Below are 15,851 nucleotides of genomic sequence, written 5' to 3' on the forward strand. Positions count from 1 at the left end.
AATCAGAGAACTGAAGATAAAGACCTTTAGAAGGCTAGTGCAGGGGTAGATGTAGTAAAAATATGAGAGAAGTAGAAGGATGGGAGATTGTAATATTTGAGATCAAGATTTCTTTTTTTCTTTTTTTCTTTCTTTCTTTCTTTTTTTTTTCTTTTTTCTTTTTCCTTTTTTTTTTTTTTTTTTTTTTGAGATCAAGATTTCTGAGGTGGAGTGAGTCCAGATAGATGATGAGAAGGTCCTGATGGGAACCTTAGTTTTGGGATACCTTAATTATCAGGGAGGTGAAGCTCTTCAGAGTTAGGGAGGACAAAGAAGTATGAGATTTAATGCATGATTTTTCTGAGTATTAAGAAAATGAAACCAGAGTTGCATTCGAGTTGTTGAAAAGTCAAGGGAGATGGTGCCAACATCTTGAGTTGGGCTGTGGAGTAATCAGGAGGAGAATGTTGGCAACCTTGAAGAGAAGTGAGTAGTGTAGACAGGCAGGATTTACCACAAGAGAGGAGGGACTTCCAGCTTAACAGTATTGGGCTAAGAAGATCCAGCCTGTGGCTGATACCACATGAGGGAATGCACCCCCCATTCCAGGAAGCTGCAGAGGAAAGAGTGAGGTGTCTCTTAAAACATGAAAGAATGGGTATTGAGGATAGAGAAGTGTTTGTGTACAATGGATTGTATGCCCTAGAAGGTGAGGAAGAAAAAATTGAGAGTGAGTATGACAGGAGAGAGAAGGAAAGCATAGGATAATTCTTGGATATGAATATAAGTAAAGAAGTTATAATATGGGTGACAGTAAATAATACCAGTTTATACCTTGACTGCAATTTTGAATTATTTCTTCTGTGCATGCTCTGACCAGCTAGAAATTATCTCAATATTCAAAGTATATTGGTATAATATCTTCTGAAAATATCTTAAGTTGTCCTCTTATTGCCTTTAAATATATCTAGGAACTCAGGATACAACATCATCTAAAAGTCTGTCATTTAATATAATTTAAGAGAAATCTGAAACCTGCCTTATTTTTATTTCTTTATAGACATTCTAATTATTTTTCTTAAATACTTGTGGGTTTTTTTTTTCTTTATTTCTGATGTTGATAAGTTCTACTGGGAAAATATCTTGACGATTATCTTTTTCCTTTAAATTTTTTTCTTATATTCAGTGAATCTTCTCAAACGGCAAATCCAGATCTTCAGCCTAAAACTATTTTCCTCTTGTGTACTTAGTTATCTCTTCTATTATATTTGTTTTCTGTTTCTTCTTCAGGAAAATCAACCACTTGTAAATTGAGTTTGCTTTGCTATTCTTCCTTCCTCCCGTTTAATTTCACATTATATTTGCCTTTCTTTACTGCCTAATTTGTCAAGCATGCTGTGTCACTGATTCAGTTTTCTGCAGTATCACTTTTCTCTCTGTGGTTTTGAAAACAAATTTAAATGCTGGTATTGCATTTTGGTTTATTGTCAGTATTTCCTTATCTTCTTTATTAATTTCTGGGTGCTGTTCTATTTTATTGTAGATTGGTTGATTAATCTGCCTCCTCTCACTTTTCTTGTTTCATAGAATCCATTTTGTTTATTCTTATTAAGAAGGCAATTATCCACATCCTAAAATTTAAAGGTTTTCCAGAGTAAATCTTTTCTAAAACTATGATTTTTCTTTGTATCTTGAATAATACATTCTTGCTTTTCATACTGAAATTTTTGTAGAATGATATTTTTCTCCATTTATTCAAATTTAAATGATGAAGGGGATTCCATCTAGTTTTCGGTTTGCCAATTAATAGGATAGATGGATTCTTTGTCCCCTCAACATATAGCTTGGAACAATTTGGATCCCTTTCAAAAATTTTAGAGAGACAGATGAAATTATGATTACTACTAAAATTCCATTATCAGTTCAATCCTATGGGTCTCTGCTATACTCATGAGTAACTTTGTCTCATCCTGTTTTCAACCAACGAAATAAGAACAGTATCGTTGCTAGATTATTTAAATTAATGTGGATTTTCCTTCTTGCCTGTAGTGGAAAAGTAAAAAAGCCACATACTATTTCTCCCTTGTTCTTTTTAGCCTTTTTCTTTGTATCGTGAAATGCTCTGTTTTATGACCAGGATTCCTTTCCTTTAGCCATGTAGCACTGGAAGATATTATGGTCCTGGGATGGATATAGAAAGACAGATTCTCATAGAACAACAGGAATAGAGAACTCTGATGTAGGGGCAAGTATCATGAATGCCTAGAAATCTTCCAGTCCTTTTCTGGTTTGCCTATTTTACATCTTAATCTTATGTCTTATTCCCATCTGTAGAAACATGTCCTGCATTCTGGCAGACCAGACTGACATTTCTGTTCTAGAGTTTTAGAGTATTTATGCCTCTTTTGGTATTGAATGGCATGTAGTAAAATTAGGTAGTAAAATTAGGTAGTAAAATTAGGTAACAGCTGGTTTAGTACAACCTTCAAATATAAATATGAGGAATCCATATAATGTTTAATGATGTCTATTTGGTATTTACAAGTGGCTAGAGAAAGATTGATGAGGCATTCATAAAGATAGGATAATTTGACAACTTATAACTTTATTTTATTTATTTTTTAAAGATTTTATTTATTTATTCATGAGAGACACACAGAGAGAGAGAGAAGGAGAGAGAGAGAGAGGGGGGCAGAGACACAGGCAGAGGGAAAAACAGGCTCCATGCAGGAAGCCTGATGCAGGACTCGATCCCAGGTCTCTGGGATCAGGCCCTGGGCTGAAGGCGGCACTAACCCACTGAGCCACCCAGGCTGACCACACTTATAACTAAACAAGAAGGCAGAAGGAAGCTGTAAACTCTCAGGAATGTCACATGGAGGAAAGAGAAAGATGAGGAAGTAGTGAATGAGACAAGAGGAGGAAGAGTCAAATAGGGGATATGGAGATGAGGAGAATGTAGGGCCTGAGGGTCAGAGAGGAAAATATCCCACAGATAGGCCAGTCTAAAAATATGAAATGCTTGTCAAAGATCAGGAGGGGTGACCTCTTGGAAAGCTCATTTAATTTGGGAATTGGTATGACTTTGACCACCTTTGAAGGTGAGCTATAACTTTCAACAAAGTTGGTTGAATTACCCTTTCTTGAGTAGAGAAGTGGAAAAAAATGAGTGATGCTAGGGCAGAAATGTAGGTGACTGTCAGTGGTTTAACATGTCAGTGAATAATAGATAAGATAAAATGAGTAAAGTTTATGTGTTTAATTATTTTTATTTATTGATTTATTATTTTTTAAAAGATTTATCTATTTACCTTAGAGGGGGGGAGGGGCAGAGAAAGAAAATCTTCAAGCAGATTCTCCACTGAGCGCAGAGCCCAGCACTGGCTCAATCCCACCACCCATAGGGTAGGGACCTAGCTGAAACCGAGAGCCAGATGAGCCATTCAGGTGCCCCAGTGTTTTCATTAGAATACAGGGCTTTACTAATACTACCCATTTAAAGAATGTTATTTTAAGTAATGGTAATCCCATGCCTTAAAGAGTCTTTCTGGAAGCCTTTCACAATTTAACACGATCTTAATCCTATTAATATACAAATTGAATCATGTCAAATTCAAAACTAAAATTTACAAGGGAAATTAAGCAAGGAATACTTTTGAATATTTGCATTATTTTTGATGTGAGGTGACCTATAGCTTTTTCCAGGCATATCTAATGACTTCACAGATTTAGATTTTGGTCAATCTTGAAATCACTTATTGTTGAATATATCTGTATATGTATTTTTTGTTTGTCTTAACAGAACATAAAGGAACAAGAAGGGATTTCAGAAGCTATGATAAACCTTGGCAATTAAATGCAAAGAAGCCTAAAAAATCAAAAAGTGACCTTGCTGTGTCTAACATTTCTCCACCATCACCAGAATCCAAATCATGTAAGGAATTTTGTCATTCAAATGTTACTTAATGTATGTAAGTATGTGTTACTAACAAAATGAGGAAAAGGTAAGAATTAAAGTCAAACTTTTTATCTGATCTTTCTGGCTATTAATCCTAATGAATGTCATGTTCATTTCAGCAGTAACATTGAGCTTTAAATAGATCTACTCACTCGTATTCTCAAGAATGTTTAATTGATTTAGACTTTGAGTATAATATTCTTGTAAGAATGTAAACTGCCTAGAGCAGGTTCCTTGCCTGTCATGTTCAGTTGCAGCATTGTATCACATTCAAAGCAAAACTAGCCCTACATTTAATAAAGTATGTAAAAGCAAATGAAATCTTCTAGTTTTTATTAATTAATTAATTAATTAATTAATTAAAATTTTATTTATTTATTCATGAGTGACACACAGAGAGAGAAAGAGAAAGGCAGAGACACAGGCAGAGGGAGAAGCAGGCTCCAAGCAGGGAGCCTGATGCGGGACTCGATCCCAGGACTCCAAGACCATGCCCTGGGCCGAAGGCAGGTGCTAAACCGAGCCACCCAGGGATCTCCAAATTAAATCTTTTAGAGGAGAAGTAAAGGAGATTTATATTCAAAAAAAGTTAATAAAATTTAAATTCTTAATATTTCTCCCTTCTTTCAGGCCCTCAAATTCTACTTCCTCAGAAATAGTTTATATATTTTCACATCCTTTGAAAGAGTTGGCATCCTTTTACATCCTTTTCTTTCTAAAACTAGCATATAAAATATGTGTGAGTTGTTTTGCTATTTTATAAAACTGGTTTCAACTATATACATTCTTGAGCAATTTGTTTTTATTTATTTTAGAATGTACTGTGGATGTATATTCATGCTAATCTTATACTTTGTGCATACTGTAGCATGCTGTGAATGTGCCATAATTTATTTATTCCCCTGTGGAAGGACAGTTAGATTATTTATAGAGTTTTGCCGCCACAAACTATAACTGAAATATCTTGCCATTTCTAATAAAATAAACAACCTTGTACATACCTACATAAGTATAGGTGTTCTCATTTCTTTGTGATAATTTACCAGACATAAGATTGCTGGGTCAGAGGATCAGTATATTTTTATTATAGTAAATATTTCCGATTACTTTTTTTGAAGATGGCTGAAAAAATATTTCACTAGTCTGAGATTGCCTTTGCTATATAGCATTATCATATAATATCTTTAAAAAATTATTTTAATAAAAACAACAAAAAATATGCTTTGGAAAGTAAAGTAGTAATATAGGCTTTGGAGTCACTTTTAACTCTTTTAGATGTTCTTTTTGGTACACAAGTTTACATATCCAAACATACAAGTAACTTACACAGTTCCCTTTTACTTTTTAAATTTGAAGCATCATCTCTTGACCTCCTTCTAAGACTTTGTGGCTTCATACCTCAGGTCCATCTCATCCCCACAGTGCAATCATGCAAGTATTTGAAATGTTGAATATATACTCTACATCGATATTATGACTATATTCATTAGCATTTTTCACAATAGATCTATTGGTATCCAAATATTAATTTGTTTCTAGAACTAATGGTTGTCTTATTTTTCTCTTTGCTTTGTTTTCTGTGTACCCCTCACTAATGTTTCACCAAATGTTGCCTTCAAGCATTCAATACTCAGTATGCTCAAATACATCAAATAATTCTAACTTTGATCTTATTTTATTTATATTTTATTTCACTACAAAAAATTAGAGACCTCTCTTCTGCAGCCCTTTGTCTTCTTGCTCTAATCTTGGCTTCTTGGTTTCTAGCCTTTTTCTCAACAGTCTTTTGAGACCATCCTTCACTACCATTCTGGGGATTCTCTTTTCCTCCTTCTTGTGGAGGACCACCTGTTCCCGAATCCCAAATCTTTCCACTTTTGGGTTTATTTATTCCTTTTGGTGGAGTCTCTGGACTATAAGCTTTCTGAAAAAGAATAATTACAAGATAAATGTTTGAATCCTTACAAGAAACTTGATTGGTTCCTCAATTGGGTATAAAATTCTAAGTTAGAAGTAATTTTCAGTTGGAGTTTTGAAGGAATTTCTCTTGTGTCTTTAGGGGCAAGTGTAGCTATTGAGAAGTCTGATGAGAACTTGATTGCTGTGTTTGTCTCTGGAAGCTTGTAAGATCTTTTCTTTATTACCACTGTTGTAAAATTCTATGATAATATGCCTTGAATTGTTCTGGACATTTAATGGATCCTTCCAATCTGAAAAACAAAATTTTATATCCTTATTACTTTGACATTTGACCTCCTTGATTGATGCTTGAATGTTGAAATGTTATGAAATGTCCACCTTTTTGAGCATCTCTCTCCTCTAGGGACCAGACTTCAGCATTCTCTACTTTACTAAATGCAGCCACCACTCCTCAATTTATACTGCATCTTCCAAAAAAGATTTGCTGTTTATTGCCTTATAACATCTTCTCTTCTTGTTCAACTAATTATTTGACCAAAAAAAATTTTCTTTAATACAGTTTTAGGAAGCATTTAAGGGAAGTGATCATAGATGTGTTCAGTCTTCTGGTTTATCAGAAGACAGCAAAATGTCTTAAAAATATTTACTAATTGCTGCTGAAGGAGTTAGTAATTATTTTTAAGCTGTTAATACGTGATATAAAATATAGTTTACTTTTGTGTTTTTTTCTAAGTTATAGAAATTATTAGTTTTAAATCAGTATCTGAGTTTTCTTTTTTTCTATAAACACACTTCCCTTTACTAGTTCAGTTAAAACATTTCTTAAAACCCAGTTTGTAACTTCCTTCTGTTTACTCATAAGAATACTATTTCCAAGACAAACATTTTTATTCTGTACATTGATCTTGATACAGTCTCTCACATAATGATGAGTAGTAAATTTTTTATCATTATGTAGCATGCTTATGAAGTAATCATTTTTTTTAAAACATAGTGCCAAGGTCAGTAGATCATCCTAAGTGGAACTGGCGAATTAAACCAGAAAGCCGTGATTTTGATGAATTGAACCACATCCTTCAAGAGAGCAAGAAGCTGGGAAAAGCCCTTGAGAATCTTTCTCGAAGTAAGTTCATTTACTTGATTGTAATTGAAATTCCTAACCAATATTAAAGTAGAAACATTTATAACTATTGCCAGTAACCCATTTCCAGCATCCTCACTATAATTACGGGAGAGATGGTGAGTGTGTGTGAGATTGGAAATGAGGATTGACCTTGCATTTTACACAAGGTTCCTAGGAAGACTGATATATAGAGTAGAGGAGCTGTGGACACTGCCCCCACCCCACCCTGTCTCTTGCCCTTACTATTGGATTCCAGTCTTTCGGCAAGGTCTCTTTTACCCAGGTCAGCTACACATATATAATGGTATCTTGCTCATTCTTTTTTTGAACCTCATTGCTTTGTGTCATCCTAAATAGTAAACATGCCTATTGCCTCCATGATTTTTTCATGTTTCTAAACTTTTAAAAATTCTTTATTTAAATTCAGTTTAGTTAACATATCATGTATTTTTAGTTTCAGGGATAGAGTTCAGTGATTCATCAGTTGCATTTAACACGCAGTGCTCATTACATGCTGTGCCCTCCTTAATGCCTATTACCTAGTAACCCCATCTCCCCAACCCATCTCCCCTCTAGCATCCCTTGGTTTGTTTCCTAGGCTAAGAGTCTCTTATAGTTTTTCTTTGTCTCTCTATCAGATAAGTCATTTGCAGATATCTTCTCCCATTCTATAGGTTGCCTTTTAGTTTTGTTGATTATTTCCTTCACTGTGTAGAAGCTTTTCATTTTAATGTAGTCCCAATATTTATTTTTGCTTTTATTTCCCTTGCAGCAGGGGACCTATCTAGAAAAAAGTTGCTATATCCGATGTCACAGAAGTTACTGCCTGTGCTCTCTTCTAGGATTTTTATTGTTTCAGGTTTCATATTTAGGTCTTAATCCATTTTGAGTTTATTTTTGTGTACAGTGTATGAAAGTAGTCCAGTTTCATTCTTTTGCATGTAGTTGTCCAGTTTTCCCAATACCATTTATTGAAGAGACATTTTCCCATTGCAAAGGATCTTACAATTTTTCCATTAGTAGAAATTCTCTGGTTGGGATTCAAGAAGACCCTAATTTTGGCTAGATTTACTTTTGGAAGAAATAATGATAAAGCGAGTTTAGCTTATTACTATATTATGTTCACAAAATAAGTCTTATTCTATTAAATGTCAACGGCTTATATTAATATGTATAAATCTTACCCCTTTGGTCAGAGCTTGTGGCTCTTTATAGCCTCTCAATTTATCTAAAAACATGAATTAAAAGAGGAATGATTGAAGAATATGCCCAGTTATTACATAGATCGTCAAATAGAGGATGTCAACTTTTGTTCTTTAAAGTGTGATAACTGACTTACAGAAACTTGTTATATCATTGTTAATTGGTTAAAAAAAAATTCACGTGTCCTTAACACTTTGTAATAAGGGAGTTTAAAGGGTGCCTGGGTGGCTCAGTTGGTTAAGTGTCTGTGTTTGGCTCAGGTCATGATCTCAGGGTCCTAGGATTGAACCCCACATTGGGCTCCATGCTTAGCAAGGAGCCTGCTTCTCCCTCTGCCCCTCCCCCTGCTCATGCTTTCTCTCTCTCTCTCAAATAAATAAATAAAATCTTTAAAAAAAAATAAGGGAGTTTGATTGCCTTTTGCTTATATATTTGCCAACATGTGTAGCAGAAATATCAAGGTTCAAGCTATGGTCTGTCCCAAGAAAACCTAGGTATGGCTTTCTAGGTGGGACCTAGCAACTGATTACCATGATCAGAAGTTAGTGGAAGGTTCATTTAATTCTTGAAGGAAGTCTGGAGAAACAAAAATGGCCAGAGAGCAGTCCTTGGTTGGGAGAGTAGAAGAAGTGCAAATATGGGACATTATTCTTGGGACAAAGTCAGGGCCAAGAAAGCTGTCAGGTGAGCCAGTAACTTGGCCAGAAATAAGGTGTAACGTTCAGTTCTATATATATGATGGAGAGTTGCTTTTGGCTTCCCATGATGGCTTTAAGTGGACTCTTTGTGGCAATAGTGCTGGGGTTTATGTGCGGGTAAGGGAGTAGGTCTTTATATAGGGAAGGATTGCTCTTTTCTACCTTTAAAGGTTTTTTTAGTCTTTTTTGGTATAAAATGCTGCCTTCATGGAATGACTTGAGTTTCTGTGATTTTTGCTATCTGAGGTTTAATACTTTTCATCGTAGGCCCAACATGTGACTAACTGCCAAGTTATCAATTTGCCTGAGATGGCCAGTGTAAATTAGTAAAAATGCAGCTTTACCATTTACAGATGTTCATGTAGCAGTCTAGCTGCCCATTGTTTACCTGTGTAATCACAAACTCAGTTCTTCTATCGCCCTGAAGCAGGATGTCATTAATTCTTGATATAATAATTTTATAATAGCTTCAAGTTGGTAACTCTCTCTAATCTAACCTCTCATCTCTAATCTCTATTATGCTTCATTTTATTTACTAGGAAGACATAGGCAATGGACTTTTTCTTCAAGGTATGGTCAAGGGAATCTTCAGTGTCTTATTATTGTGGACCTTTCTCTCCAGTGCCATAGCTATTGACAGGAAAGTTTGAAAGTTTTTAGTGATCTCTTAATTTTTATACTTTCTGATAGAATTTTCTCTGGCAAGGTTGGACTTTGCTTTATCTTAGTTGTGCTGTCCAAAAGATGTGACATATTTTAGAAGTATTTGTTATTTACCTGAGATTGACAGCAAAAAAATCATTTATAGCCTCCAAAATGATAGAATTATCTCAGCTCTATAGCTGTCAGCTTATCCAGACTTAAATTCTCTCTCTCTCAACAGGAGTCAAATAATAACAAGAAAGACTTTCTAGTTCACAAACAGGATTTTTGTTTCAGTAATAACTGTACTGTACTTTTCCCTGGCTTTTTGCAAACCTTTCAGTGTAATGCTTTATTATATTAAGTTAGTCGAGCTGTAACACATGCTATGCTATGATTCTCTTAAAAGGTACATGTGCTAGAAAAATTTGCAGTGGCTTATAATGTGGCAAAGTCATGTTGTGATAGGCATGGTGGATTTTTGGTACCTGGATCCCTCCCTTTGCAGCACTTCTGAACATTTGATTTGATTTGATTTGATTTGATTTGATTTGATTTTGATTTATTTATTCATGACAGACACAGAGAGACAGGCAGAGACATAGACAGAGGGACTCCATCCCAGAACCCCAGGATCACGACCTGAACCAATGGCGGACGCTCAACCATTGAACCACTGAGGCACCCCTCTGAATATTCTTTAAACAGGACTTTCTCCTTGCAGGAGCCTGGATTCCTGCCCTTTCCAAGTGTTTGTTTCCACTGACTTTAAAGTAGTAAGAGAAACTGTTTTTTGAATAGGGAAGTTATGAAGATACAAGACCTTCACATCCCCACATAATGTATCTCTTCTGGTGGCTTTGATAGAAGGGCCTGAGGGCAGCATCTTTCTCAGTGCATTATATTCAGGCCCATCATCTTATTTCTGGTGATGTTAACCTCAGTCAGTTGGTTAAGGTGGTGTCTGTCAGGTTTCACCACCGTAAAGTTAATACTTTGCTTTTTTGTAGCTAATAAATATCTTAGGAGAGATAGATTGAAAATATCATGTTTCTTTTACATACTTTTACCCAGTAATTTCAGCATCCATTGGTAAATCTTGCCTACAACAATTATTACTGGGGTTTTCTAAAAAATAGTTTCTGTTTTTCTCATTCATTGTAATTCTTAAATTCATTGTACAATTCATTGTAATTCTTCTTTAATGGAAAGAAGGAAAAATTGACTTATAACCACCCCCAAAATAACAGGGCCTACTCACCTTTGCTTGTCACTGATCATATTTCTCTAATACTTAGATATGTATGGGAACACGAATGTGGATATATGTGGCTATATGTATATGTAGATATGGATGTGAATGTGAATATAGATATAAGCATTCATCTTTGAATATTGATATAAAGAGAATAAAATACATATCCCCAAATGAATTCACACTGATTATTCTTGGCTTTGAATATGCTAAATTTGGCAGATTAAATTTACTTAATAGCTTTTTCAAGAAACCACAATCTAAAAGGGACAGATTTGTTGAGAGGTCTTGCTATTTCTCTTCTACCTACATTTTCATATGCCTACTCTCTACCTGGGTCAAAGACACATTCTAAAACCTAGCAAAGTATCTCTAAGGATTTGTGTTTCAGAAGTATGAGGTAGCATTATTAGTCATTATTGCTTTGGAATGGACTAGTGTCCATCAGAATAAATAATTTTTCCCTAGAATGCCTTGTGGGAATAAATACATGTTTATATATAAATAATTAATAATTTTAGGAAACTTTTCTGGAGAATGAAAGAAAAAATAGTGCACTTGTATTAACATTTATTATGTTATTCTGAATTCTTCTCTGTTGGATAACATCTCATTTAACTATACTTTAGTCACACACTTACATATACACACTGATATACACATTGTGTCTGAGTTTATAATTAGACTGTAAATTCAGTCATTGTTAGGAACACATTTTTTATAAAGTGACAGTTTTTAAATATTATGTATACTCTATGCTGTCTTAGTTATGTCCTTTTTTGAGACCATAATGTATATTATGTAAAATAGATGCAGGCGCTGCCATGGGAAATATCATTGATCCACTTACTGCCACTCACTTGCTTCCAGTTTTGAGTATACCATTTGGCCTCCTTCCTCACATTTCCTCTTCATTAAAACGAAGTAATTTGTCCCAGATTGCCATCAAGAATCACTTCAGTTTTCACAATTTCATTTAATAATCTATAATTTATATTCCAAAGTTACAGTGTATTCATGGCTTATAGATTGTGGTTCAACCTGCTTTCTTTCTTCTTTTTTTTATGATTTTATTTATTTATTTGAAAGAGAAAGAAGAGCACATGAGCAGGGGCGAGGGAAAGAGGGAGAGAGAGAAGTAGACTCCCTACTCAGCAGGCAGCCCTTCGTGGAGCTCATCCTAGGACCCTGAGATCATGACCTGAGTTGAAGGCAGATGCTTAACTAACTGAGCCACCCAGGCGTCCAACCTTTTGCATTCTTTCTAGCTCTTTGTTATCCTCACTCTGTTCCTGCATTGTGACCTGCATTGTGACCTTCAGTATATTGGAGTATCTCTGGTGTATCTTCCCTTCATTGTTTTTCATCCTTTTATCTCACTTCTGATTTCCTTCTTCTGTGAGCCAGCTTTACTAATAGTCTCATTCCCTATTGTTTCCTTCCTTCTGTCATGTCTCAGTGTGAAATTCACATCTTCGAATAAGTGCTGCCAACCTTCAGCTTTTCTTCCCCAGTAAGGCTGAGAGCTCCAGGGAAAAATGGCTCAGCCCTGTTGGATACTACCCTACAGATTCTTGGTTTTCAACACTGTTACTTACCTTGGTCACTCCCTCCTTTCTGTATTCTTACTGCAACCATCAAAAACCCACACAATAACCTATACACCCCTATTTATTCTCTGCCTCATGTTTTAGCAATTAACTTGTTTCTGACTTTATAGAAAAACTTAATTGTAGAATGTGTAGAAGATGTTCCCTTTTATCCATCTGCATACATAAGTGCATCCACATCTTTCCTCTCCTTCTCCTTCCATTATCAACACTGAAGGTGTTTCTCACATTTAAAACCAAGCTTTCCACCCATGATCTTGACCCTTGTCTAGTTCTCTGAGATATGATTCCATTAATTACTTTGTCTTTTCTGTACATGGAAATCTTTCTAATTCCAGTCCCACTAATATTAGTTTGTTTTTTCTTCAAAAATTTTATTTATTTATTCATGAGAGACACACAGAAAGAAACAGAGACATAGGCAGAGGGAGAAGCAGGCTCCCTGCAGGGAGCCTGATGCGGGACTTGATCCCAGAACCCTGGGATCACGACCTGAGCCAAAGGCAGACGCTCAACTACTGAGTCACCCAGGTGCCCCCATACTAATATTAATTTTGTGACTTTAAGAAAATGTTGTAACCTCTCTGTGTTTCAGTTACCTTTTCTCAAAATTGCAATAGTAATGCTACCTATTTCTTAGAGTTTATGAGAAAATGAAATCATGTGTTTAAAGTGCTTCATGTGGTGCCTAGTATATAATAATTGCTAATTAAATGTTAGATATTTTATTTCCATTACTGTGTAACAAACTACCACAAACTTGTGGCTTTAAAAATACGAATTTACTATCTTACAGTTTCTGTGGCTCAGGTATACAGGTGCGAGTTAGTGGAATGCTTTACTGTGGTTCTAGGCCAGCTGAAATTTAGGTTCTGGTTCATGCTATGATCTTATCTGAGGCTCCAGGATCTCTTCCCATGTTCATTGCGATTATTGGCCAAATGTAGTCCTTGTAGCACTAAGACCCTGTTTTCTCATTAGCTTTTGGCTAGGGTATGCTCTTAGAAACTAGAAGCCATTGTCCGCCTCTTGCCTTGTGATCTTCTTGTAATGGTAGTTCCCTACTACTTTATTGAGTCCACTGGGAAGCATCTCTCTGAAGCTTGACCTTCTTTTGAAAGTCTCACCTGCCTAGGACAGGACCATCAGGATATCTTTCTGATTTACTCAGTGAACCGGTTAGTCAGGAGAGGGATATCCTTTCATATCCGATCGTGCAGACTCAAAGAGAAAGGATTAAACAGGTGTGTACCTTGGGGGCCATCTTAGAATTCTGTCTACTACATATATTATTAGTATTACTACTGTTTATCCCTAATAGCCTGTAACATGTTCCAGCTATGCACAGCCCAACAGAAATGTAATGTGAGCCATTTGTGTGATTTTATATTTTCAAACAGGCACATTACAAAAAGGCAACAAGAATCCTATGAGATTAATTTTCATAAAATATTTAGCGTAGTCCTCTATATCCAAGTTTAACTTGTATTCCATATAAAAATTATTACTAGGATTTTTTTTCATACTGAGTCTTCAAAATCAAGTACGAATTTTAATTTACATCACATCTCAATTTGAACTAGACACATTTGAAATGTTCAATAGCCACATGATGAATGGCTACCATATTGAATACCACAGCTCTCATTAATGTTAAAAACAAACATACCTAAAAACCCCTCTCTTGAGTTTGAGTTACCTCATGGCAGTATCAGAATTCCTTCTTCTTTCAAAAAAATTTTCAAAAGAAATAATGAACACTCATTATTTCCACTTGCTCATCTTCCTTTCTCCCTTCAATATAGCTGTGCGATTACACCTGTCATTCTATTGAAACCTTTCTCATTGTGGTCAGCAATTGAATCCACATTGTCAAACTAGATGAACACTTTTCCAATACTCATCTTACAAAATTGCCCTGGTAGTTTTAACACCACTGATTATTCTGTCTGTCTTCAGACTCTCATCTTCTGCTTTCTGGGACATTGCTCTTAATATTTGATCCTCTAGGATGTCCTTCACACTGTTTCTTGTAGGTTTCATTCTGGTGCTCTTCCTTCTTCCTGGTCACTTTAAATGTTGTTCCCACATGTTATCCTTTGTTCTTTCAAATGGTCTCTGCTTTCATTGTCATTGTCCCTCATAGTTTTAACTGTCACCCCTGAAAAGCTAACTCAGATGAATATATTTTCCATACAGACTGTTTACAGTTTATACAAAATGTTTGGAGCGTATCTGCACTTGGATATCCCACTGTCATGCAAAACTCAGTATCTAAGTAGATCATACATCTTTCTTCAAATGTGACCCTTTTCCTGCATACTTTTCTTCAGGTGATGGCACCATTGTTTACCAGTTCATCCCAACTGGACCCTTATAGACTCCTTTCTCTTCCTTGCTGTTCATAACTAATTAATTACCAGATTTTGTTCATTTTTCCCTCAGTCTTGGGTTTGATTCTCTTCACCCCTGTTAGTACTCCCTAGGTCACACTTTTTTTGAAAGAAAAAGGAGTTCCTCCAGTCTCTCACTGCGTTCATTGTGATAAGTCTAAAGTGGAAATCTGACACCCACTTCTTTCAGATATTCAGTGTTTCCTTAAAACCTCATAGAAAGTGTTACATGATCTGACCCTTAATCCTGTCTCCGTATCATCTCTCATGACTAGCCACTTATGCACCAGTAACACAGGAGCATTTTCATACTTACTGAGGTTCTTCTGTTTCCCGTATTTGCTTATGCTGTACCCTGAGATCTCACCCTCACTTCTCTCAAGTGCTTCCATTCCCACCAAGTTACTCCTATTCCTCCCTTTAGCTTCAGCTCAAATACCACTTCTTCCAAAATCCAAAATGATCTACTGTTGCTGTCCTTCTCTGGACTGGATTTGGTGTCCTCTTTTTATGCTTCTGTATTTTTCTCTGAACATACTTACTTGCTATTATCTGCTTTTCACTAATCTCATTCATGGTTCCAGAGCCACTCTGCCCTGGACTTCTCCAGCATGTAGCACATAACGCAGCTGTGATTTGCTCAGTGGGTGCTACCTGTGATTCCATTTCTTCCTGGTCCCTCTCCTCTGAGACATCTCCCTAACTCTTTCTTCACTGCAGATCTACTTCCTACTTCTCTTTAAGTGTGGGCCTTTGATATCAGGTTACATGGGTTTGGTATTTGTAGATTTTATTTGTTTGCTGAGCTCTTTGGCTTTGACTGTGGCTTATCTATTGAGGGAGTTATGCTGAAAAATAAATAGTTAAGTGAGTAGGTAAATAACAAACAAACTAAAAGCAAGGGTACAGCAGTTCCATATTATATGACATTGGTCAACAGAATGTTTTCCTTAGCAGAGTTCTGATTCCAGGGTAGCAGGGCTTCCAGCATTTTCCAAGCCTAAGGCTTTTGCAGCTTTTGGCAGTTTTCTCTGAAATGAGGCAGCAATAGGATGAGTATCTTTAGTCCA

General features: G+C 35.8%; 1 protein-coding gene across 1 annotated transcript in view; it reads left to right on the plus strand.

Moving 5' to 3' along the window:
• C29H8orf34 (chromosome 29 C8orf34 homolog) overlaps positions 1 to 15,851 on the plus strand; it is a 387,205-nt gene that overhangs the window by 86,552 nt on the left and 284,802 nt on the right. The window contains 2 exon segments of the mRNA NM_001195666.1: positions 3,782 to 3,913; positions 6,852 to 6,980. Of these exon segments, the coding sequence (NP_001182595.1) occupies positions 3,782 to 3,913; positions 6,852 to 6,980 (261 nt within the window).

The sequence above is a fragment of the Canis lupus genome, chromosome 29 (genome assembly GCF_011100685.1).
Source record: "Canis lupus familiaris isolate Mischka breed German Shepherd chromosome 29, alternate assembly UU_Cfam_GSD_1.0, whole genome shotgun sequence".
Lineage (NCBI taxonomy): Eukaryota > Metazoa > Chordata > Mammalia > Carnivora > Canidae > Canis > Canis lupus.